Below are 24,642 nucleotides of genomic sequence, written 5' to 3'. Positions count from 1 at the left end.
GAAATGAGGAATAAAACTTTTTTCTTTCTCCCTTTTTTCATTTACAGTTTTAGCAAAATGGAGCCGCTTAACTACCACACCTCTCTTTTGTACCTGCAAAATCTAAACCGTCCACTTTTCAGTAAACTCAATCGTGGCCGTTCGTTAATCAAGTAGATTTAAACAATCGAACCATACCTCACCACACAATGTAAATCCGACGGCAAGTATATCGCCACGTAGCTAAAATAAAATAGCCTAGTATATATAATTTTTATCAATTTTCAATCTAAAGAAGCCCTAGGATTTTCCGTTTGTCACGGTAAAAAAAAAAAGAAAACAAAATTATAGAGAAATTAAAATTAAAAAAATTCGAAAAGTCTATCGAGGATTCAAACCCTAGCCTACGAGAACACTCTTGATTTTCATGATTCGGCGGAGAAATTGATCTTTTCTGATACATCGATCAGGTAAGTAATGAACTTTATAGCGTTTATTTGTTAATAGTTTAATTTATTAAAGAAACCATTTGAATATATAGGTATTGGGATTGATTGTCTAATTTATGGGAAATTTGAGAGATTATTTTTTTCATTTTTGGTCAATTTTGGGTGCATTTTTGGTTTTACAGATCTAAAACATGCATGATGGGTAAATGTAAAAACTAAAAAGTGGGAGATTGGGGTTTCCCTGTTTGCATTGAGGGGTTGTTCATGGAAAATAGAGTAGTGAACTCTCATGGAGCGGAAATTCCTAAGAAATCAAGATCTTTGGATCTTAAGAGTTTGTATGAATCTGGTGATTCAAAGGAGTTTTTTAAAAATAAGAGCTTGAAGAGGAAAGAAAGTTCACAAGAAGGTGATGATGAGAAGAGGAGTATTATTAATAACAAGAGAAAGAAGAGTAGGAAAGCTCTGCCTCTCAGTAGTTTTAGAACCAACCATGATATTAGTAGTAGCAAGAGTTTAACTGAAGTTTATGATGGGGGTGTTTGTTCTAGGCTGCATGGTCCAGAAAGCTTGAAGTTTGGTTTGAGTCAAAACTCAAAGAATGGTTGCAGTGCTAATGGCATTTCACTTAGTTTGGGTGACAGTGGTACTAGTATTCCCAGGCGTAAACGTGGGTTTGTGAGGCGAAACAAGTTTGAGAGTGGTCAAGTCTTGAAGCCGGATGGGCAACCTAGTAGTGTAGTTGTTGGTGTTAGTGAGGATGTGAAGTTAGCCAGTGAAGATTCCAGCACTCAGAATGTGTCTTTGAAGGTTGAAGAAGAGAAGCTTATTGATGATTTTAAGGAAAATAGAAGCAGTGAGCCAAGTTCAGTTCAGCATATGAAGGAAGAAGATAGTGTTGCTGGTTACTCAGCTGTAAATGATGGTGATTCTTCTTTTAAAAGGTCAAGGAGAAAGCCTAGGAAGAAGAAGGATACAGTAAAAGGGGGCAAATCTTTTGCTAAGAAGGCTGAGAGATTAGTAGATTCTTCTGTAAAGCCATTTGGTGATTTGCAAGATGATGATGAAGAGAATCTTGAAGAGAATGCGGCAAGGATGTTATCATCAAGGTTCGACCCAAGTTGTACTGGCTTTTCTTTGAACAGCAAAGTCTCTTTATCACCGTCTGAGAATGGATTATCTTTTCTCTTAGCTTCTGGTCGGGATGCTAGTTCTAGGTCTAAGAAATTTTCTGGTTGTGAATCTCCCTCTGTCGATGCTTCGGGTAGGGTATTGAGACCAAGGAAAAGACATGGAGAGAAAGGCAATTCAAGGAAAAGGCGCCACTTTTATGAAATTTTCTCTGGAGATTTGGATGCAAACTGGGTGTTAAATAGAAAAATCAAGGTGTTTTGGCCTTTGGACAAGAGTTGGTATTATGGCTTTGTCAATGACTATGACAAAGAGAGAAAACTTCACCATGTAAAATATGATGACCGTGATGAGGAATGGGTAAATTTACAGAAAGAGAGATTTAAACTCCTGCTTTTTCCAAGTGAAGTTCCCAACAAATCTGAGCCAAAAAGATCTCAGGGTGATGGGGACACTGGTGATAGAATCAGGAACATGAAGCTCAACAAAGAGAACAGGAAGAGAAATGCCATGAAAGAAGATGACAGTGGTAATGGTAGCTATATGGAGTCAGAACCCATCATATCCTGGTTGGCGCGCTCTAGCCGTCGTGTCAAATCCCTACCTTTGCACGCTGTGAAGAGGCAGAAAACATCTGCTTCTCTTAGTTTTCATCGGCAACCATTGTCTTGTGATGAAGCTGTGGATGAAAACGGTTGTCTTCATGGGGGTTCCTTGAAAGCAAGAAAAGTTAAATTGTTTGGTTCCTCTGCACTGTCAGATAGACCTGTTGATGGTAGAAGGATCGAGGATTCTTCTTTGGGTAGTTGCCCTAAAGACGGTAAACATCCTATCGTTTATTTTCGAAGGAGATTTCGCAGGACAGAGAAAGTTTTGTGGCAGGCTTCTGAAAGCACTTGTGGTGCCAGCCTGGTGTCTAAACCAATCGCTTTTCTTGGCTCTGTTGATGACTTTCAGGATTTGGGAGAACTTGATGTTTGTCTTGGACGGTTGGATCCTGAAGGAGATATGTTGTTTACTGATAATGCAGGGCAGTTACAATTAAATATTTCGCTATTACATTCGAAGCGGTTCAGGTTTGGATTGAGCTTCCCCATGCTCTCTGTCAATGATTTATTTGGAGCGAAAAGCTTTTGGCTGGTTCATTCATTGTTGCTGCTTCAGTGTGGTACGGTGATGACTATCTGGCCAATTGTTCATCTAGAGGTCCTTTTTGTTGATAATGAAGTTGGACTGAGGTTTCTCCTGTTTCAAGGATCGTTGAAGGAAGCTGTAGCTTTTATTTTCCAGGTCCTGAAGGTATTTTATCGACCTGCTGAACAGGGGAAGTTTGCTGATGTGCAGGTGCCTGTAACTTCGATCAGGTTCAAATTTTCTCTGACTCGAGATTTTAGGAAGCAGATTGTCTTTGCTTGTTGTTATTTTCATGAAGTGAAGCATTTCAAATGGATGTTTTTGGATTGTAAGCTGAAAAGATATTGTGTCCTCAATAGGCAATTACCTCTGTCTGAGTGCACTTATGATAACATTAAGGCACTTCAGAATAGAACTAACCAGCTGTTTAGTTCTCCTTACAAAGGCTCCTCATCGCTTGAGGTATGACACTTCTCCATGTTGCTTTGCTATTGAAATCTCAATGTCAAAGGTGTTCTTTTGGCATATGTGTTTTACTTGTGAGTGTAGTCTTCTGATGAAAAGAAATATTTTTTTTTTCTTTTGTTATTTGCCCCTAAAAACCACACTTTCCCTTGCAAAAAGAAGGGAAGAAATGAAATCCATGCTAAAGAAAGGCCATGTTAGTTTTAGTTTTACCATGCAAGTCCTTGCTGGTGATTTAACTATCAGCCATGGGTTCTGGAGAGGTGTTTGTTTTTGCTGTATGGTTAGATATCTAATGCCTATCTTTTGTTTTGTGGTTGCTATTAAATGTTTGAATTTTGTTTGCTATTGAACAGGGCTCAAGGAGAAGATATAGGCTGGGTCTCAGCCGTATGGGTGTTTCCAGAGGATCTAGTTGTCTGGAAGTTGGCCAACTTTCTTCCAGTTCTGAGAAACAGAACAAAAATCTTCCTCTGTTTACTCTTTCTTTTGGTGCTGCGCCTACTTTCTTTTTCAGTTTGCATCTTAAGCTACTTATGGATTATTGTGTTGCTCGCATCAGCTTTCAGGATCATGACTCCATTGAGAATCCAGAAAGCTCTGGCAATTTGTTGTTGGATGAAAACTCTAATAGAGAGGACTGTGTGAAAAAAAGTTTCGAAAGTAGTTTAGGAAATTTTCCGAAGGCTTCATCAAAGGTTGCTTCCGTCACTGAGTTAATGACTCTTGATCTCTCAGTTTCTAGTGATGGTCGTTGGAGAAAGTACTTGCAGAAGCATGCAAATAGTGATCAAATTGTAAATGGAAGTCCTGCCATCTATCATAAACCTGAAGAAGTTGGAGCCTCAGCCATTGGTCAATTAGAGAAGCAAAAATGTGACTATTCAGAGTCTCAGCAACCGTTTTTGTCGTCAAAGGTTGTTGATGGTGATAAGAAGGGTTCAGGGTCTAGTTCCGTTTTGAATGGTATTAGGGTTGAGCTTCCACCCTTTGATCAATATAAAAATCATGTTGACAGCAAATTACCCAGCACTCAACAGTCTACAGATTTGACTTGGAATATGAATGGTGGTGTTATCCCAACTCCTAATCCTACTGCTTCAAGAAGTTATTGGCATCAAAATAGAAGTAGCTTATCGATTGGATATCATGCCCATAGATCGTCAGATGGAAAGGTTGATATCTTCCACAATAATTTTGGAAATGGACCTAAGAAACCACGAACTCAGGTATCATATTCAATGCCCTTTGGAGGTTTAGATTACAGTTCAAAGAATATAGGTTACCACCAGAGAGGTCTTCCTCACAAGCGAATTAGGAGGGCAAATGAGAAGAGATCATCTGATGTTTCTAGAGGTTCTCAAAGAAACATGGAGTTAGTATCTTGTCATGCAAATTTGTTACTTACCCTTGGTGACAGAGGATGGCGCGAATGTGGAGCGCAGGTTGCTTTAGAACGTTTTGATCATAACGAATGGAAGCTGGCTGTGAAAATGTCAGGGTCAACAAGGTGCTCTTACAAGGCGCATCAGTTTCTGCAGCCTGGATCTACCAATCGTTACACACATGCTATGATGTGGAAAGGAGGAAAGGATTGGACCTTGGAGTTCACGGACAGGAGCCAGTGGGCTCTTTTCAAGGATATGCATGAAGAATGCTACAACCGAAACATTCGTGCTGCTTCAGTTAGGAACATACCTATTCCTGGAGTTTGCTTGGTACATGACTATGATGAAAATGCAACTGATGTGACATTTGTTCGCAGTTGTTTCAAGTACTTGCGGCAGGTTGAAACTGATGTCGAGATGGCTTTGGATCCATCCCATGTTTTTTATGACATGGATACTGATGATGAACAGTGGATTTCAGGAATTCATATATCTTCACAGAGTGATGGTAGCTGCAGCACATTGGAATTTTCTGACGAAATGTTTGAGAAGATTATGGACATGTTTGAGAAGGCTGCATATACTCAACAGTGTGATCAGTTTAATTCTGATGAAATAGAAGAGTTCATGGCCGGAGTTGGGTCCATGGAATTAATCAGAGCGGTCTATGAGCATTGGCGGGAGAAGAGGCAAAGAGTTGGAATGCCTTTAATTCGGCATCTCCAGGTATGTTTTTCATTGATTTGCTGCATTATAAATCGATGTACTCCTTTTATTGAGATATAGATTATTGGCAGATAATTTGTGGTTGCGACTCCTATAGAACCCTAGGTGTGAAGCTTATGGATTTCTTCTCTTTTCTTCATTCAACTTTTCATGTTCTCCTTTAGAATTAGATCAGGGATTTGCTTTTGATATCAGCCCCTTGTGGCCTGCAGCATAAGGTGTATGGGCCTGAGAATTTTACCACATTCACCGTGGCCTGTTTATTGTTCATGTTATGTGTTTGTTTTATCTTAAAACATTTTATGCTCTCTAACTCTTGATAAAATTTTCTGTTGTCATTCAGCCACCATTGTGGGAAAGGTATGAACAGCAAGTGAGAGAGTGGGAGCTAACCATGTCTAAAGTTAGCTCTATTCCGTCCAATGCCGTCGAGAAGCCACCCATGTTTGCTTTCTGTCTGAAACCCCGGGGCTTGGAAGTTCCAAACAAAGGGTCAAAACAAAGATCCCAGCGGAAGATTTCAGTTTCTGGTCAAATCAACCCTGCATTGGGAGATCACGAAGGTTTCCATTCTTTCGGTAATGTTCTTTACCTGTTTCACTTCCTTCTGGCTTTATATAATGATGTTATCTTTTAAGAGTTGGACTTCATTTGTGATCATTTCAGGCCGAAGATCAAATGGGTTCCTATTTGGGGATGAAAAGGTTCTATATCCTATGCATAACTATGAATCTTTAGAAGATTCCCCGCTATCTCAGGCATCGCCAAGAGTATTTTCACAACTAGATTCAGGTATCAAGGGATATTTTAGGGATGGATTTGATAAGCATCATCATCAGAAACTTCGAAGAAGCGAACCAAAGAAAATTTGCACTTTTCTATCACCAAACGAGTCCCAAATGACGACTTCATATAGTCAGAAACTAACCGGCAAGCGAAATGGGATTCATCAGCAGAGCATGGCCTTTTCAGAGTGGCCAAGCGTGCATCATTACTTCTCAGATGGATTACAAAGGCACGGCCCCGAACAGTTGGATAATCCTGATACCGACGAGTTCAGATATCGGGATGCCACTAGTGCAGCCCGGCACGCACTTAAAATGGCCAAGTTCAAGAGAGAAAGAGCTCAGAGATTGCTTTTCAGAGCAGATCTAGCAATTCACAAGGCCGTTGTTGCTCTCATGACTGCAGAGGCAATCAAAGCATCTTCCGACAATGTAAATGGTGACGGGTAGAATTATCCAATGAAATACGTGTCGAAAGAACGAAATTTAGCCAGCACCATGCAGTTTCGGAATTTGAAGAATACCTAAACAACTGACAATTTTTTCCCTGGAATGGATCCGCTTTTTCCTTTCTCAGTGATGATGGCTTCAGGGAAAGTACTAACAGGAGAGCTGTGAGCGGTAACACTAGTTTTTTTTGCTTCTGCTATATATATTGTGGCAGTTTTTTGTGCGCCTTCAGTTCACAGCTCTTTCGGCCGGTAAGTTTCTTTAAATCCCTGCGGCAAGGTTTACTCAGGTTGAGTCCGATTGTTGTTTGATCCTGACGGTAAGGGGTGTACGGAATTTTGACAGAGCCGATCTTTGTATAGAATTTTTTTAACCCCTCCCCTCTTACTTTCTTTTGTTCCCCGTAGCCTTTGATATCAATGTAGCAGGTGTGGGTCAAATAAAAAATACAGCACCACGGCAGAATTAACACGAAAATTTTCATGCTTGAATTGAAATGTTTGGAGCATTTGGCATATGCATAAAGCTTGAATTGAAAATTTCAATTAGACCCTCAATTTTTTTAAAAAATTTTCACCAAACTCCCAAAACTTAAATTTCAGGGTCTGCACGTGCATAAAACAATTATTTTACTTGCATATTTTTGATAATCAGTCTGAACTTTATGCTTGACGAAAGTAAATGGACATATCTTAATTCGTCACATGAAAATTATCCAATAATTGATTCGGTCTTAATTTTAATCACGTTTTACGTGTAATACGTGTCCATTTTTCATTCGTGCTTTCAGTAGTTTGCGGTATCAACTTTGCGTATCGTATCCAAATATTTCAGCTGTCTTTATATTAATCAATAATCATAGGAAATATCGTAAAAACTTAAAACCATAAATAAAATATTAACAAGGATTATTTAAAAACTTTTACTAAATTTAAAATTAGGCGGGCTTGATAAACACAACATTAATTCCTGAAAATGTTAAATATAAATATTATAATATAAAACTAAATAGTACATCAATAACAATGTAAAATTCGAGTGAACCTCTTAAAAAACAACTAATTTAAATTATTTTACAATTAACATGAGCTAATTTATGAAGAAGATAAACTTAAATATTAAAAAATACAAAAAATTATTTTAATTTGAAGGTTTATGTTTTTTTTAAATCATTGAAAAATTGTAAGAATGGATCGACCGTGTAATATTACAAAGATAATATAATTTAAAATTTATTTTTATTAAGGGATAGGGATAAGAGTGATCATTTTCAATATTTTCTTATTAAACAATTTATCAAATAATTTTAATTAAATATTTTACATTTATCTAATATTTTAGCAAACATTGCCCATAAATAAAATTACGTGACAAATCTTCCTTTCTTTTCTTACCAGATATTTTTCTCTCTTTTTTCTTTTCTTTTACTATTTATAATATCGTAATAATCTCTCCACGTCAGCCAGGGGGTTTTCCGCCCAATAATCTTAACATCAAATCCACCTGTCTGGTTGACTATACACGTGTCTTCATTGAAATAGATCTGTCAGGCATCAACTTTTTCGGTCACATCAAATCCCGGCCGCCCATTCTTCGAATTATCGTTCTTTGCTTCCATTATTGGTGTGTCCTACTTCACCGACAGTTTTGTCAAACACATTAACGTACACTCAAACTTTAATAAATATTTTTAATTGTAAAATAATATAAAAAATTAAATTGATAATTAAATAGTTCTTAATAAATGCTGATAGTTTAATGGGTTAATACTAAGCATATCCTCAAACTATTGCAATATTTTAAATTGGTACTTAAATTTAGGATGTTCTTGTGAAGTTCTCAAAGTTTTAATATTATATCAATTAGATCATTATGTCAAGCTAATGGGTATTTTAGGTGTTAAAATGCAAGTTTGAATATGTAAATATGTTTGTACTTAACGCATAGATAGTTCGAACTGAATGTGTAAAAAACATAGATAAGGTCAATAAAAGTGAATACAAGTGAGGCAGGCAATGGCCTTACCCCAAAAGTGGAATATTATTTTAAAATTTTTTTTATAAATGATCAAATTAAAAGTTCGTAGCCTCCGAAAATGAAAAGACTTTTGTTTAGCCTCTTCAAAAATGATGAAATCACATGATAAAGTTACACTTTGACCTTTTCAAAATTTCATAATTCAATTCTAACCCACTTGAAAAAAAAATTCAGACATTTATTTTATTTTTTAGCACTTTAAATTTAATACAATATGTACAAATGCACTTGCAATTTGTTCCACGTACTTTAAATATGCCCCACGAGCGTAACATTAAAAATCCATACAAGCTATTAAAAGGACTTAAATTGAATTATAGTTTTTTTTAAAAGATTAGAGTAATTCAGCCATTTGAAGCAAAATAACCAAGGACTTTGCTTGTTCCCATTGAACTTTTCTCTTTAACTTTAGATTTGAGCTGACATTTAATATCCAAGCAATTGATAAAGTTGATAAAAAGACCTGATTGACACGACATTGATATTTTGATAATTTAATTAGAACATTTTAAAATTTAAGATCAATATAAAATTTAATTCAGAGTTTAAGGACTTTTAGTGAAATCAACCCTAAAAATTTAAATCAACAGTCGAATACGTATTAATCAGCACTGATAGTTTAATCCTACCGAGGGTTCAAGTTCTCATAAAATGGTTGCGTTTGTAAAATATAATAATCCTTTTGTCTATTCTTTTCGTCTTCTTGTGGAAGATATTTTGAAGTGCAAGGGTAAACCCGTCATTTCGACGTTTAAATTTTGTGACAGCTATGACAAAATCCGAAACCAGTAAGTAACAGCTTTCGCTTTCGTATCGTATGGACCAAAATAATTTTCGAAGTCTCGAGAAATGGAAGAAATCCGATCATATTTTTCCAAACAGCTATAAAAGGGCAATCACATGATCATCGTTTTTTCACAAAGCAAAATAAAATAAAATGCTCTGATTTTTCGAAGTTGAAACGATTATATTACGTTTGCGATCGGACGTTTCTCATCGGGATCACCGCCGTTTGTTCTTATTTGGATCGGAGCGATTTCTCTAAATTTAAAGTTCGTTATTCAATAAAATTCACTTTAAGCTTAATAATATTGTTTTCTTCATGTTGTTGCTTGAATTATTTGTTTAGGTAACGTGCCAAGCAAATGTTTTTGTTTGAATTTTAGTGATTCCTTGAATTTTTATTTAGTTTTCCGTTTGGTTTATGAGAGAATTTGAGAGAAACGGAAGGAAAAAAAAGTGATTGAAATTATTCGTTTCCTTCTCTAGAGGACAAACATGAACGTTTTGGGAACTAGGAGAGCTGGTAGATTATTGAAACGGTGGTTCCTATTTAGCTTAAGATCGTGAAATTTTGATTGATTGTTGATTTTGCTCGAAATTGTTTGTGTTAGAATAATTTGATACAACTCTCAGTTTTTAATATTCTTGCTGGCTGATTGATTTGAGCTGTGGCTGTGTTGCTGTTGCTTTTACTGGATTTATTATTGTTTGTCATTGCTGCTGCTGATTTCTGTTTGCTTGAAAGTTCATCAAACCGTTGTTTGTTTCTACTGAAGTGGTTGCTTCTTTTTATTACAAGTTTCTTTGTCTCTTTGCTTCGATGGTATTTATGTCAATATTGTGGATTAGATTATTATAATTATGTAACCTGCTGTTTAGAGCCTTCAGCATGAGCATTTGATTTCTATCAATGAAGTATTCTAGCTTAGGTATTGCTTGTTGCCAAGCAATACTATAGGTTAACCACCCTCGATGGTGTCTTTTATGTTATTACTTGTGTATCATAGCATACAACCAATCGACATGTTGCATCATGAAGGCGTCTTCGTCGGTATTAACCCAAATGTTCTTTAATTAAGTCTGCTTTTGGATGTAAAGGGGAAAAACGAGCTTGCATTATTTAACATAGCATACAGCCAATTTGACATGATGCATTATGAAGGCGTCTTCATCGCCGGTTATGAGACAATGATTAATTTTAGATATTATTAACCAGGAAGTTTTAATTTTAATTAAGTCTGCTTTTTGCTTGGCAACCAATTTTTTTATTCTCTTGACACAAAATGTGATCTCTTTTTGGGTTTGGATAACTTCCAAGTCTTCGTTAAACTAATAAAAAAGAATAATAATAATAATGACTTTACCAGCTCATTTTAGAGTGCACTTTGGAGATTGGTATGCTGATATAGTGTTATATGTTTCCCCAGCAAGGAAATCCCAGATTGATATTGCACTACATGTGGGATGTGGGAAATGTGAAAATTTTGTGTTGGCTCGGTACCTCAAAATGTGGGGTTGATTGCAGCTGAGGAAGGACGCCACAGTTTTGATATATGTACTTTGAATTTTATTTGCTCCTGCCGCTTTGGTTAGAATTCATTAGGGATTTGTGTGCGGATCTCTTTTTTAATATTAGCTGCAGGTGTTGAAGATGCTCAAGGCTGCAAAACCCCTAGGATTAGTTGGTCTGCATGACCCTTCTTTCCCCGGAGATTCACATCTTTACTGGTTATGAAATTTGTTAGTGTACACAATCAAGGGGCTGAAGCAAGTTGGATGCTAAATTTGTCTTCCATATCTCAGCCAATTGATACTTCTCCAAGTTGCCATTTCCGTTCATTTCTTCCTCAGATTTGAACCTTCATTGCATTTGCTTGATTTTGTTAATGACAAACACTTGTTTTTAGATATATCGTCACTTTGCTGCTCATTTTTTATTTTCCCCCTTCTAAACTTCGATTGAAGAGTGGTGATAACATAAGACGAAGTCATTACTTTGTCTTGTCCCAAATTATGGGGTCAGCCCGAGCAGCTATGATTCATTTCCAGAAACCTTAGGAGGGTGTATTCACAATTGGCAAGGGCCAAGAAATAAAAGAATCTGTGCTAATAGGGTTTCTACTAAAAGCTTACTATCTACCTAGAAATGAATGGGTGGTGAGCAACCAGCTTGGTTTATATCCGACTAAAAATCTTCTGGTAGTTGGAGATTTTCTTGTAGAACTTGATTTTGTGAGAGAAATGATTAAGTTCCAAATAAGGTCAATTATTTCTGAAGATTTACCTTCTCAAGTTATAAGGATGTGAAAGTTTTAAGTGATGAGTAAAAACTATTCTCAGAGGAGAGACTTGGTGCAGAAATGTGATATAGGTAGGCTTGTTGTTGTGGACAACAACGCGGCAAAATTTTGCAATCAATCACTCTTTCCCTTTTTGTTTTTTTCTTTTCATTAGAGAATATGTTTGATTCTTTGATATATTGCTTTTACCATAGGTTGGGACGTCTATGGTCGTCTCCAGTATAGTTGGATTTGGGTCCAGAATTTCAAGCAATCAAGTTATCATGCAATGCTATTGCTTTCTAATTCACTGCTGGAGGCTCTGGAGTTCCTCAGTGCTGCATTATTCTTGTTTTTGTAGGTTTCTTTTTGTAGTTCTACTTATTTTGATGAATCCTTCGCTTGGAGTACTGCTGATTGGAGCTGTTCAACCTTTCTTGGATTATTTTGTTGCTGATTCCGACTGGTCTGCAGCAGTGTAGAAGAAAGCATCAATTTGATGGAGTGCTTGCCTGGCTTGTTCAAGCCACTAGATATGTTTAAAATATTGGAATCTTTGCTAAATTTGTTATTATCTGCAGGTTTTTAGGCTTTGCACCAGCTTGTAAGATAACATACGGTTTGATCTGGAAATGTCATTTTCAATGGAAGAAGTGGAAATTAAGCATTCTGGAGCTAAAGAGCTTAGCTATCAGCAACAAAATGAAAGCTGCGAAGTATTTGAAGAAGAGGTGAGGGGATCATTCTCACCACAGTCAGGTGGAAACCGTGTGGATAAACAAGAATCAAATGATGCAGAAGCAACTGAATTGCTGGACAAGGGGTTTATGGAGTATGGGTAAGTTCTGATCTTTTCCTTTACGTTAATTTGTTTCTGTTCAGGTTCTGTTCTTTTATTTGTTGGTTGACGATGTGTTGTTGATTTTCCCCTGTTTTCTCCAGTTGCCCACATTATCGAAGAAGGTGCCGGATTAGAGCTCCCTGTTGTGGTGAGATATTTGATTGTCGTCACTGTCATAATGAGGCAAAGGTTAGTTTACGTCCTTAACATTTTATGATCAACAGTAGTTGCTATCTATATTACACTAGTTTGAGAATGTTATTTCATTAATTTGAGTGTTACGTTTTTTTACTTTGTTTATGGTAACCTTTTAAGGCCATCAGATTTCAATATTTATATGCCTTAACTGAAAATATGTTGCGATAGCTATAACAAATTAATTCATTCTAACATGCAACTGGCAAGTTTAGATTTATCATCCAAAAAACATCTTTACCTTTTGTTAGTTTCAATAATATTAACATCTAACTGATTATTATTGTGCTCAGAACAATATCAATGTTGACCAGAAGCTCAGACATGATCTCCCACGCCGTCAAATCAGTAAGGTAAATATATCCATAAATTCAGCCTAGTTTCTTGGTGAAAATCTTTTTCTTTGTATTGGTGGCATCTCTACTGTATGCTCCATGTTGCTAACATTTACCCATAACTTTTACCAGGTTATTTGTTCGCTATGTGGCACAGAACAAGAGGTAAGTTATGCGATTAATTCTAGTTTTCATGACATTCTTGATGACAAGGAAAATTTAGTTTTGCAGTGTTTAGCATTTTAGAGGCTCTTTGTACTTGGTTGGATTTCTTCTGAGGTTGTTTGCTTTTGATATTGTTTTGAACAGGCTCAACAAGTTTGCATCAACTGTGGTGTTTGTATGGGGAAATATTTCTGCAACTCCTGCAAACTTTTTGATGATGATGTAAGTGGATAACCAAATGCAAACCAAAGTTTTTCCGTGTTTTATAGTTCTGTGATTTGTTCTGTTGTCTCAGCTCTTTATGATTTGCGCAAAGAGTTAAAAGATGCACGCAATGGCATACTAATGTTTGTTTCTACTGTGCAGACATCGAAGAGACAGTATCATTGTGACGGTTGTGGGATCTGTAGGTATGTTGTTCATTTCCTGGTTTTCTTCGCCTTAATTTATGAAATTATTTTTACTTATTTCGCCCTCATTCACTTCTCTTTTTATCTTTTAATCTTGTCATTTTCACAACTAAATAATAATGTTATTTTCTCCCAGGATTGGAGGGCAGGAGAACTTCTTCCATTGCCACAAGTGTGGTAAGCTAATCTGAATCCATCTTTATGTAAGCTTTTATTAGTCTTATTGGGGTATTTGAACATCACTAATACTTTTATCCGTTTGTTTTTATGTTTTTTGTTGCACAAAGGTTGCTGCTATTCAATTCTTCTGAAAAACAGCCATCCCTGTGTTGAAGGAGCGATGCACCATGACTGTCCCATATGCTTTGAGGTAATTTCAAGTTCTCTTATTTACCATCAATTATGATAATGAATTACTTTGATATTTTACCTAACTGAAAGACCTCTATCTGTATACGCAGTTCTTGTTCGAATCGAGACAGAATGTAACTGTTCTGCCATGCGGACATACAATTCACACAAATTGTTTCAAGGAAATGAGAGACCATTTCCAGTTAGTGCTTCAGCTCAATCTCAGGATTTTACTATTACCTACTATTTTGTAACTACTCTATTATTGACTGATATTCCAATCACTTGAACAGATATGCCTGCCCTCTGTGCTCCAAATCGGTTTGTGACATGTCAAAGGTCTGGGAGAAATTCGATGAGGAGATCGCAGCTACACCAATGCCGGAACAGTACCAAAACAAAATGGTTCGTAATCGTGAATGACAAAGCCTTATACTAGTTAAGATTTCATTTTCGTGGAACAAGTTTTACTTAGAAAATTCAATTGTGATTCAACAGGTCTCGATCCTTTGCAACGATTGCGAGACAAAATCTCTAGTTCGGTTTCATGTCCTGGCTCAGAAATGCCCGAATTGCAAGTCATACAATACTAGGCAAACACGAGGCTGAAGTGGCTTAGAGTGGGATGTAGAAACCGACTTGGATGGCATATTTTCCAAATCGATGCATCAAGCATTGGGTTCTGGTTAAGCTTCTGCAACGTGTAATGGTACCAGTCGTGGCGCATGGTTCCTTCGGGGGTTCGGTTTAGTGCTTGGTATTTTCAATTCTTTTGTAGATGATTTAATCAATAGGCCAACAAATAAACATTTGCTTTTATGGTCCTCTGTTTAGATTTCCTACCTTAATGTAGGAGAAGATGGATGTTTCATCCTTTCATATTTTCTAGAAAATGTAACATTTTTCCTTGTCGTTAAGAGTCAATACTTTTATCGTACCCGGTGCCAGTAGAATCCTTGTTTTATTCGGCGCAGCTCCCTTCATATACAAGCTCGCAATATACATATACTCAGTAACGAGGATTTCAGTTTCAAAGACTATCAAGACTTTGACTTTGTGGTTTTAAGTCAATTGAAATCTTTTTAAATTATAAAATATATAGTTTTAGAATTATTTAAATTTATAACTTCACAATTTTAAACAAATTAAATCATAACCATGCTACTTTTGGGGGCAATGCCGTGTTTACCTTTGGCACCGCGCCCACGGTCTACTCCCGAGTAAAAGTATCATATTAAGGTAAAACAACGCCGCAATTCTATCAAGGAGTCGAATTATATTTTAATTTTTATATGTATATAATATATATTAGATTAAGGAATACATTAGTTATTTTATTAAATTTTTATTTATTTGTATTATTAAAATTTAGTGTGATAAACTGAATACTTAAATAACAAGACGTGACATGTCATATTGAAGTACAAGAACTAAATTTAAAATAGATAAGATATTTAATAAAATGACCAACTCTTTAATTTAACTTACAATGAATTGTCCATTGGCAAAATTCAATTGGACCCTAATAGAATAACCTTCATAACCATATCTGGTCTGACTTTTTATATATTCAAAATTTGGTTTAATTTATCTACTTACCATAACTTAATGTTGGCGTGAACAATAACGATTTTAAGAAAGTAATCCATCTCAACAAATAATTAATATTCTTAACTAATCAAAGATATTATAAAAAATGAAAATAAGTTAAATTAAGAATTCGAACATAGTAAAAGGACCAAAACTGAAATTTGACCATCACACCTCAACACGTTTGAGAGCAATAAAAAAAGTGAACTGTGCTCAGCTTGCATTACAGATCCCCAAATAAATAGTATAAAGTAGCACCAAGAAATGTTACAAACACAACCTAAAAACCAGCCTCATAATGCAAATGCAGTACCATGCATCATAGTAACAACTAATAAAGAATTTAAATGAAACTGCGCCATATTATTGTTATTGCATTTTACTAAAGTTCCCCTAACAGAGTAAATGAGCTCAATATAACACATGTAATATATGATCAAGTAATGTAAAAGGTCCAATTCTTTCCTCCCCTGCCTCTCGGGTTACCGATTTACCTCTTCAATCCAGCTTTACGGAAGAGAACAAGTAATGCACGAACCAGAAAGATGAAAGGAACCCGATCGTGCCAGTGGCCAACATGATTGCGAGGACCATGAAGAGAGAATACCCCAAGTAGAGAGTTGCAGAGACCGGTCCACTCAAACTCTTGAGATCGAATATGAGGTAGTTTACGGAGTATAAGAAGATGTAGATGGCGACTGAACCGGAAGCGAAGAAGGATTTCCACCACCATTTCCAGTCTTCTACGCAGAGATGCATGTAAGTTAACACCAATGATACTTCGGCACAAACCACAACGAGGAGGACCATAACGATGAGAAGAAAGCCGAAGACGTAGTACACGCGTCCCATCCATATGCTTGACATGATGAAGAAAAGCTCGATAAAAAGGGTACCGAAAGGTAGAGTCCCAGCACCAAGAACTAACAGCCATGATGGGTATTTTTGAGCTGGGATTTCTCGAGGGATCTGGTTGGTTCGGACAGGGTATTCAATGTGAGGTGCCTTGGCTCCGAAGTATCCTCCGACTAAGGTGAGTGGAACCGAGATGCAGAACCATAGTAGGAGTAGAATGACAAAGAGCGAAAATGGGATAGCTCCAGTGCTGTGACTTCCCCACAACAGGAAATTCAAAATGGTGAGAATTAAAAATGCGATACCAGGGAAAAAGCAAGCAGCTTTCCATGCAACCGAAGCCCATCCCTTGTGATCACCGCAGCCGATAGTTCTCCAAAGCCGAACTGCAACATAGCCAGCTGCAATTCCAAGAATCATGTAGAAGAATAGCATACCTGTAATGAGAGTTCCACGGGATGCTGGAGACATGAATCCAAGAGCAGCAAACAATATAGTCACAACTCCCATACCAAGGATCTGAACTCCATCACCGACCATAATACACAAAAGAGCAGGATGGGACGGGGCACGGAAAACATCCCCGACAACTAACTTCCACCCCGACAACTCCTCGTTCATCTGCGCTTGAGCCTCCTTGTCAAGCTCCTCATACCGAGTCAGATCCCGCCTAACAGTCCTTAAAAAGATCACAAGAACTATACCAGCAAGGAAAGTGATCACCATAAGGGAATTCAAGATCGAAAACCAATGAACTTTCGATCCTTCCATCTTCAAATAAGCATCCCAACGAGACGGCCACTTGATATCACTCTCCTCAAAGGCAACTTCATACGTGAACACAAATGGCTCACCTTCCTTGATAGGCACCGTGACGGTAGTTGTATCGCATTTAATCTCGGATGGGTATTTATCATACATTTTCAAATCCTTAACCACGTTACCATTATGCATAACACTACAAGGAATCACCTCGAATCCAACAACCATATACCCCGGCACATCGGATCCACCTTTACCACCACTGGGGAAAACATCAACGGCATCCCCAGTCCCCATCACACGCGCCACATTCGTTTCCTCGTACTTATGAACAAGAACCTTAAATTTCAAATGATTAAACACATAATACATATCTTGAAACTTAACCCCAATCGGATACCCGGTCCACCTCGAAACAAAGCCCTCTTTCACCGTATACCTAATCGCCGGCAAATTATCGAGAATCAAATTAACCTGATACATCTCATCAATCCTCTCCTTCAACAACTTAAACTCATCAGCCGATAACTTACCCGATTGACACAAAAAGATCAAGGTTTCATTAGTATACATCTTGAACCTATATGGTGAGTTCTCAATACGATCTCCCATAAGAAGTTCACCCAGATTCTCAGCACTATCTTTAACACCCTCAGCAGGTTTACAAAAGGGTAAACTATAATAGCTAAAGGGCATTTCAGTATCAATTGAAGTTAAGGAATTCACTTTAACAGATAAAGGATCCCCAACTTTATATTTGTGAGGGTAACTACCAGGCAAATAAAACCCATACCCAGATTGAAAAACCAAGAAAATCGTTAATACCCAGATCCCAAAACTCGCCATTGAGTTCAGATTTAGTCAGATCTGGGTAAACCCAGATCGAGAAATGGGATTATAAGCAAATATTCAAAGGTTTTCGATGTGGGTTTTTGAAGAAACAAGGGATTATTATGAGTGTAGCAGTTGGATGTAAATATAATGAAGAAAGTATGTAAAGAAATGGATCTGACTAACCTTTATGAAAAGAGAAATGAGAAATAGCGGAGAGACTAACGTGAAGGGGAGTCTCTATGAAGAAAATTGAAGTCCAAACATAGAGATCTTCAAAGTGTATTATATTTTTTTTTCTTTTAATTCTCCAAGGAAACGGAAATTTCGAGAGAAAGAAAGCGGCAAAGGAAGGTAAGATATAACGGGCCTCGTACTACTAGAGCTTTGTGCGTTACTGCTAAACCACAACTCACCGACACCATGTTGAGACGGATTTTTTGTTTTTTGTTTTATCTTCTTTTTAATTTAATTATTTTTTTTCTAAATTTCTTTTTAGAGCTTGTTTTATATATATATATAACCGTCAACCCAAATGTCCTAAAGGATTCGGGTCTTCAACCATTGATTTGGATGAACCCAACTTGGAAGAGGCGTACTCGCCAAGACAACTCGCAAGAAGAGTTCACGGGCACACCTCACAAAATGGGGTCGCGAACGGTGTTCGCAGGAAGGATTGCGAGCCCTACAAGCAATCAGCACCAGAAGCAAGAAATGTCAGAATTGGAGGTCCCAAGGTCGAGACAAAATGGTAGGCCGAGTTATGAGTTATAATAATAGGAATATGTATAAATACTCCCAATATTCCTCTCGAGGACATGAAAAAAAAACACTCAACAGAGCTTAATCACAAACCTACAATCTTTTCTCTTTTTATGTTATTCTTTGACGAGTCGATAATGTCATCTCAAATATCTAATTGCCGTCACCTCTCCCACGGCCTTTCTCGTTGCCACCAACTCTGACCTTCTTGTAGGTTTTTTACCACCAATTTTTTTCTTTTACCTTCTACCTCTGTCATGGGTGGGGTCATTGACTTTCCCATTGCGGAATCATTTTTGTGTCTATTTTTAGAGTTGGCTCCAAATCTTGATCTTTGTAGGCTACCGGGTTTTGATTGATTTTTTTTAGCTTTCTCCACATCTATTGTTTCAGATCAATAGTGGTGTTCCCATCGTCTAAACAAGTGAGAGCGTGAAAAGAGCCTCTTTCGCATCATGGTGGCTATGATTGCTTTGATGATCAGTCAATTAAAATTACCAGCATGAGTCCCCCCTTGCTTCCACGATAGTGGGCAATGAATGCTTGTTTCAAGCAAAGGCTGATCTTGTTCTTCATGCTTCCAATTTTTAAATTATTGGCGTTTTGATCATTTGTCTCGAACCCAACCTATTTATTTTAATATTCAAAAATAAATTTAACTTAAGATTTTATTAGAATCTTGATGCCTTGAGTTCGAATATGATCAAGACAACCCTTCAACTATTTGCTAATTCTAACGACTAAATACTTTTAACTTGATTATTTATATTTGTATGTATATTATTAAAATAATTAAAATTAAATTATAAAAATGCATATAAACTATTTAAAAGTAAACATCCAACACTAACGCTTTGATAAACAACATTCAGTACAAGGCATTTGCATGATGGGAAGTTCACAAGTACATACACCCACATATTAAATGATTTACAATTATGATTTTCACAATTTATAAATGAGTCTACAATAATATTAAATGAGATGAAAATAATAGCCCCAAAATAATGAATAACATAGCAATTAATAAAACTAAGTTTAATGGAGCTTACATCTAATTTATCCACCCACATGAACAACATAAATACACATATTTTAAATATATATATATATATATATGATAATTCACGATTAGAAGGTTAGTATTCATTTTTATACGGTAGGGATATATTCACACCACGTATGCACACATTACGTTCAAAGGGAGTTAACACATAAGGTTAGTATTCTATTTTAATGCCCTATATCTTTGTTATTTTTAAAGGATTGAATCAAAAAAAATTCATTTTGAGAGGGACAAAATGTAATTTTATCATTACTATTTTAAAATTTTATAAATTATAAAGAAGTCTAAATGGAAAATTTTTCATTTTAGGGAGTTGGGACCCCTGCCAGCCCCGTGACTCCGCCACTTGTTAACCAAATAAAGGCTTACCACTTATTTCCCTAGAGGCTTGAATCCAAATAAGTTCTATCAGTGAACATCTCTTAACTATCAGATCAAACACGGGAGTAAAATTTTATCTATTTATCTATATTGTTATTAAGATCTTTTATTCCATAGATAGACAAAGGTCTTGGCCCCTTTTCATTAAATGGAGCAAGTATAATTTTATCCTTTGTTTTTTTCTCTTAGTTAAAGATTTTTTTTTTCATTTTTGGTCCCTTCTAAAAAGTTTTAATTCAGTTTAAATCCTTTTAACACAATTTTATAATATTATCTCAAACTTCCCCCTTAGTTAGTTAAATTGGGCATATGAAGATCAAAGAAAGAAGAACCATAGTAAACAACTAAATAAATGGGTTGGAAATTGAAATAAAGGTTCCAGTTTAGAGATACCAAACATTACATGTAGGAGCTATGACCAAAAGCATTAATGGATTACTCATAACCCTTTTCTTTTCCTTTTCCACATTTTTGCACTTAAAACAAGATTTCTATTGCTTCTCTCACAAGTCAATGCCATGCCAAAAATAATGTTCAAAAGGGATCCCAACGCATATGTCACACCAAACGTTATTAAAAAATCATTCATTAAGATTTTTCGGGTTAAATATTAAAATTATATATATAATTTGTTTTAATGTGCAATGTACAATGTTATATATAAACTTTGATCTTATTCGATTTTATATATAAAATTTTGATTTGATTTAGTTTTCACAAATCACTAACATTATCGAGTTAGCGTTAGAGGTGCTCATGGGCTGGGTCAGGCCTATGCAAGGTATTTAAATCACTTTTTCAAGCCCGACTCAATTTAAGATAAGTAAATCCAGGCCTGACCAGACCACCCATATTTGATTTTTTTAGATTAATTTTTATTTAAAATTATATTTTTTTAATATATATATATATAATACACTATATGCATTTAAAAAGCTAAAATAAAACTTTTCTAACATATTAAAAATACATTAAAAAATATTTATATTAAAAAACATAAATATAATAAATGTTTTATTATATTAAAAACACAAATAAGTATAATAAATACTTTATTGTATTAAATATAAATTTTAAAATTTTATATTTTTTGTTGGGTTATTTAGTTGGGTAAGTTTTTTGAAAGTTTTGGGCAATAGGTTTAATTGTTATTGGATTACTGATTTGATATAAATATAAATATATAATTAATATAATATTGTTTTATAACATAACATTCGAGTCGGGCCAAAAAATTCTTGCCCAAGGACCAATTCATTTAGAAAACGGACATTAAATTTTACTCAAGTCTATTTTTGGGTGGACCTTTGAGCCTAGGCAGGTTTAATTAGTGTCATTTTACGTTGATATATTACATATACAAACATTTATATTAATCCAATATGGAAATAAATGCATATACACATTTCTTTAAACGTGTACAATTGAATTAAAATTAAAGTTTCATATATAAATATAAACTATAGTCCAAGTGTCATATGTAAAATTGCAACAAATCAAATTTTAATTATATTTTTGTGTGTAATTTTTTACCAATGTTGGTAATTTTAATTTCTCTATTTTTAAACTTTTACTAATTTTATGTATTCTATATTTTAATGAATATACATGAATTGTGAAATCAATGCAATTAAATTTTTAACGGTCTAATCAATTTTTCATAAAAATAATTTAACTAAAATTTTAAAATTATCAAAATTAAAAAAAAAGCATTGGAAGTTAAAGTTATCACCACGTCAAAATAAAAAATTGGAGTGCACTGAACCGGGTCAAATAAAAATAAATAAAGATAATTAAGTTTATTAATAGATGAGTTTTATATTTATTTAAATATGAATAATAAAACTAACATAAATATTCTCAACAAAATTAAAATTTTGATTTACAATATAATATTTTTAGAATAAGAATGAATGACTCAAGGTTTGGGTATTGGACATGAAATGATTTGCACCCAATTCTCATTATTTTTGAATTGGCAAATGCCCAAGCCCATGCCTTGAATGAAACCCATTTTAACCATCAACTATAAATTTAAATCATAATTAGAGTTTTACGCGTATTATTGTACCAAATTAAAATTCATGTACATAATTACACATTAAATTAAAGTTTATGTATAATTTTAAGATTTAACCCTTCTCAAAACAATATATAATTCAAAATAGAGCAACTAGAAGAAGTTTAAAAAGGAAAATTGTTTAAATAATATTTAATTTTAATTTTAATTTTAAATGGCTTGATTTGCATATTTACCTTCATGTTGTTCAAAAATAATATTTTTTTAGTGAATTATAATAACAAGACAAAGAACAAACAACAAGCGCAACTAACGCGACTCAAACCCAAGCTACACCTAAGGTGGTAAACACTCTTGACTATCAGGCCATCACATGGGATTTATTCAAAAATAATATTTAAACAATATATATGTTGAACATTAATCTTACTATAAGTTGTTATCGTATCTGTTCTTTTTAATACAATGTCTAGAACTACTCGTAGCCCCTCCCCAACTCTTAAATAGGAAGATAATACGCTTTAGTGCACTCGAACCCACATCATTATGCACTGACAACAATACCAACATCAATCGAGTTAAAACTCAATCGACTATTTTTCTTTACTTTTAAATGCATTTAAAATAGTTAGTACATATTTTTATTTGTGATCTTACGAGGATACGTGTTCAACAAGATAAAATATATTTTTTTAATTTTAATAAAAAATTAAAATAATTAATGTACATGTTAACTCGTAGATTAATTTAAAGTCAGTATCTATTTCTAAATAATTATAAGTAATTTTGATTTTAATAATTAATAAAAATTAAATAATATTGATTTAATAATTTTTAATTTAATATTTAATATTTAATTTTACTATTAATTAAATATATATATTTTTAGAATAGCCCGGCATTAGCGGGAAGTTGATGCTAGTAAAGACATAAACATAGTTGTCATGCATTTCATTAGAGAAACAAATCATTTTACACATATTCTATTAATTTCATCATTTTTTCCCTTTTTTAATATATTTTTCGATTTTTTTTATGTTAGTTTTATAGTCCATGTTCGGGCTTCGTGGCTGTCCTTCCAACAATGTCATCTCCAAGGCTTTTAACATGTATCTCTCCTTAAGAATACAATATGTCTTACCATTGCACCTAACACTTGTCTTTTTTTTAATATATTAACAATATTAATTGCTTTTGATTGTAGTTATATAGATATATTAATTGTAATTGCAAATTATAATGGTAAATCGATCTCCAATGTTTATGGTATCTCAATTTTAGAAGTATTTATGGATCAAGTTTGTGATTAGTTTTAAAATCTCGAGATAGATTAATTTGATCTAATTCACTGATTAAAAAATAAATAAATATATAAAGAATTTTTTTATTAAGATTTACATATTTTTTTATAAATGTATTTAAATAAAAATATTTTTATTATTTTTAAATATTAAAATAGATCATTTGAACCAGTCAAGGTCAAACTTGATCTTAGTTTCGAAAATTTTCAAAACCGAGCTTAAACTCAATACAACCATGAACACTTCCTCTATTCAATTCTCAACACTTTCATAATTATTAAATATATATATATATATAAGTTATTAACTTTCAAATATATCAAGAATGATTATAATTATGCATTACATATCGATATTTGACCCTCTAACTATAAAATTTGTTCAGATTTTATATACAATCACTCGTAATAACAACATTGCGCTATAATACTCAAGTTTTAGAAGAATCAATTTTTTATGTTTTATTTTAGCTCTCTATAACAACTTTTCACTTATAACACCATATTGATAGTTATGAAGTAAATTTATAGCTATTTCATATAAGCAAACTTATTAATTATCATTTATTAAATGAAAATAAAATATTTTTCAATGAGTGGAATTAAATAAATAAATTTAATAAATTATTAAATTTTTTAACTAAATATTCTACTATGAATTTGGAACATCATAAACTTATAAACAAAATATGGGCAGACAAATTGGGTTGTTATAGAGTGATGCGATTTCCTAGACTTGAAATGTTTGTAAAAGGGCTTGAATGGGATGGACTGTCCTGAATAGGTTCAAATGATGGTGGAAACCTTGACCCATAGCAGTCTTAGCTAAAGAACCTTAGCTATATTAAAGTTAAGACCCGTTTAACACTCGAACTCATTAGAACCTCAGTATAAAGAAGTCGCCACACTTCGCTATGGTGTACGTAGTGATAAGATAGGTGAACACCACAAACTCGAAGAAGTTTGATAAGTTCGGTTTTAGTTTAATTAAGAACGAAAGAGAATAAATCTCACAAATAAAGTTTATAATCAGAATAATCTAACCTTACAAATGGGAAGTTTCAAACTATTTATAGAGCTTAGGAGACTAAATGACATATTCGACCATTAATGTACATACATTTATGGTGCTATACAATGTATAGTAAGATACATGAATGATTGGGTGCAAT

At 34.5% G+C, this 24,642-nt stretch overlaps 3 protein-coding genes across 7 annotated transcripts; 2 read left to right on the top strand and 1 right to left on the bottom strand.

Moving 5' to 3' along the window:
* The first annotated feature begins 127 nt into the window (after positions 1–127).
* On the top strand, positions 128–7,004 carry LOC105782825 (uncharacterized). Its single transcript, XM_012607833.2, has 5 exons — positions 128–449; positions 611–3,155; positions 3,515–5,272; positions 5,616–5,850; positions 5,939–7,004. Exons 2-5 carry the CDS (start codon positions 693–695, stop codon positions 6,505–6,507), a joined length of 5,025 nt encoding a protein of 1,674 aa, XP_012463287.1. The 5' UTR covers positions 128–449; positions 611–692; the 3' UTR covers positions 6,508–7,004.
* A 2,425-nt stretch (positions 7,005–9,429) lies between these two features.
* On the top strand, positions 9,430–14,840 carry LOC105782284 (probable E3 ubiquitin-protein ligase RZFP34). Of its 5 annotated transcripts, none has more exons than XM_052626647.1 (12): positions 9,430–9,596; positions 10,755–12,444; positions 12,549–12,636; positions 12,936–12,995; positions 13,110–13,142; positions 13,287–13,364; positions 13,509–13,552; positions 13,689–13,729; positions 13,840–13,922; positions 14,014–14,105; positions 14,197–14,308; positions 14,402–14,840. In XM_052626647.1, the coding sequence occupies exons 2-12, from the start codon at positions 12,239–12,241 to the stop codon at positions 14,510–14,512; spliced, it is 948 nt and encodes a 315-aa protein (XP_052482607.1). In that variant the 5' UTR covers positions 9,430–9,596; positions 10,755–12,238; the 3' UTR covers positions 14,513–14,840. The 5 variants fall into 5 exon arrangements, with proteins under 5 accessions (XP_052482607.1, XP_012462381.1, XP_052482605.1 ...); XM_012606927.2 differs by having other exon boundaries at positions 9,437–9,596; positions 12,188–12,444; XM_052626645.1 differs by having other exon boundaries at positions 9,437–9,596; positions 11,968–12,444.
* Positions 14,841–15,687: 847 nt separating this feature from the next.
* LOC105782633 (transmembrane 9 superfamily member 11) lies at positions 15,688–18,328 on the bottom strand. Its single transcript, XM_012607495.2, has one exon. The coding sequence runs from the start codon at positions 17,954–17,956 to the stop codon at positions 15,992–15,994; it is 1,965 nt and encodes a 654-aa protein (XP_012462949.1). The 5' UTR covers positions 17,957–18,328; the 3' UTR covers positions 15,688–15,991.
* Positions 18,329–24,642: the final 6,314 nt, after the last annotated feature.

The sequence above is a fragment of the Gossypium raimondii genome, chromosome 13, assembly GCF_025698545.1.
Source record: "Gossypium raimondii isolate GPD5lz chromosome 13, ASM2569854v1, whole genome shotgun sequence".
Classification (NCBI taxonomy): domain Eukaryota; kingdom Viridiplantae; phylum Streptophyta; class Magnoliopsida; order Malvales; family Malvaceae; genus Gossypium; species Gossypium raimondii.
The sequence above is the reverse complement of the archived record's forward strand: the minus strand, read 5'-3'. Positions and strand labels throughout refer to the sequence as shown.

What these genes read in the sequence shown, in the direction of transcription:
- LOC105782825 (XM_012607833.2), top strand. Translation starts at nt 693, where the DNA reads ATGGAAAATAGAGTAGTGAACTCTCATGGAGCGGAAATTCCTAAGAAA. An exon ending in AAGGCTCCTCATCGCTTGAG is followed by an intron (nt 3,156 to 3,514) that starts GTATGACACTTC and finishes GCTATTGAACAG; the next exon opens with GGCTCAAGGAGAAGATATAG. An exon ending in CTTTAATTCGGCATCTCCAG is followed by an intron (nt 5,273 to 5,615) that starts GTATGTTTTTCA and finishes GTTGTCATTCAG; the next exon opens with CCACCATTGTGGGAAAGGTA.
- LOC105782284 (XM_052626647.1), top strand. Translation starts at nt 12,239, where the DNA reads ATGTCATTTTCAATGGAAGAAGTGGAAATTAAGCATTCTGGAGCTAAA. An exon ending in CTTCCATTGCCACAAGTGTG is followed by an intron (nt 13,730 to 13,839) that starts GTAAGCTAATCT and finishes TGTTGCACAAAG; the next exon opens with GTTGCTGCTATTCAATTCTT. An exon ending in ACTGTCCCATATGCTTTGAG is followed by an intron (nt 13,923 to 14,013) that starts GTAATTTCAAGT and finishes CTGTATACGCAG; the next exon opens with TTCTTGTTCGAATCGAGACA.
- LOC105782633 (XM_012607495.2), bottom strand. Translation starts at nt 17,956, where the DNA reads ATGGCGAGTTTTGGGATCTGGGTATTAACGATTTTCTTGGTTTTTCAA.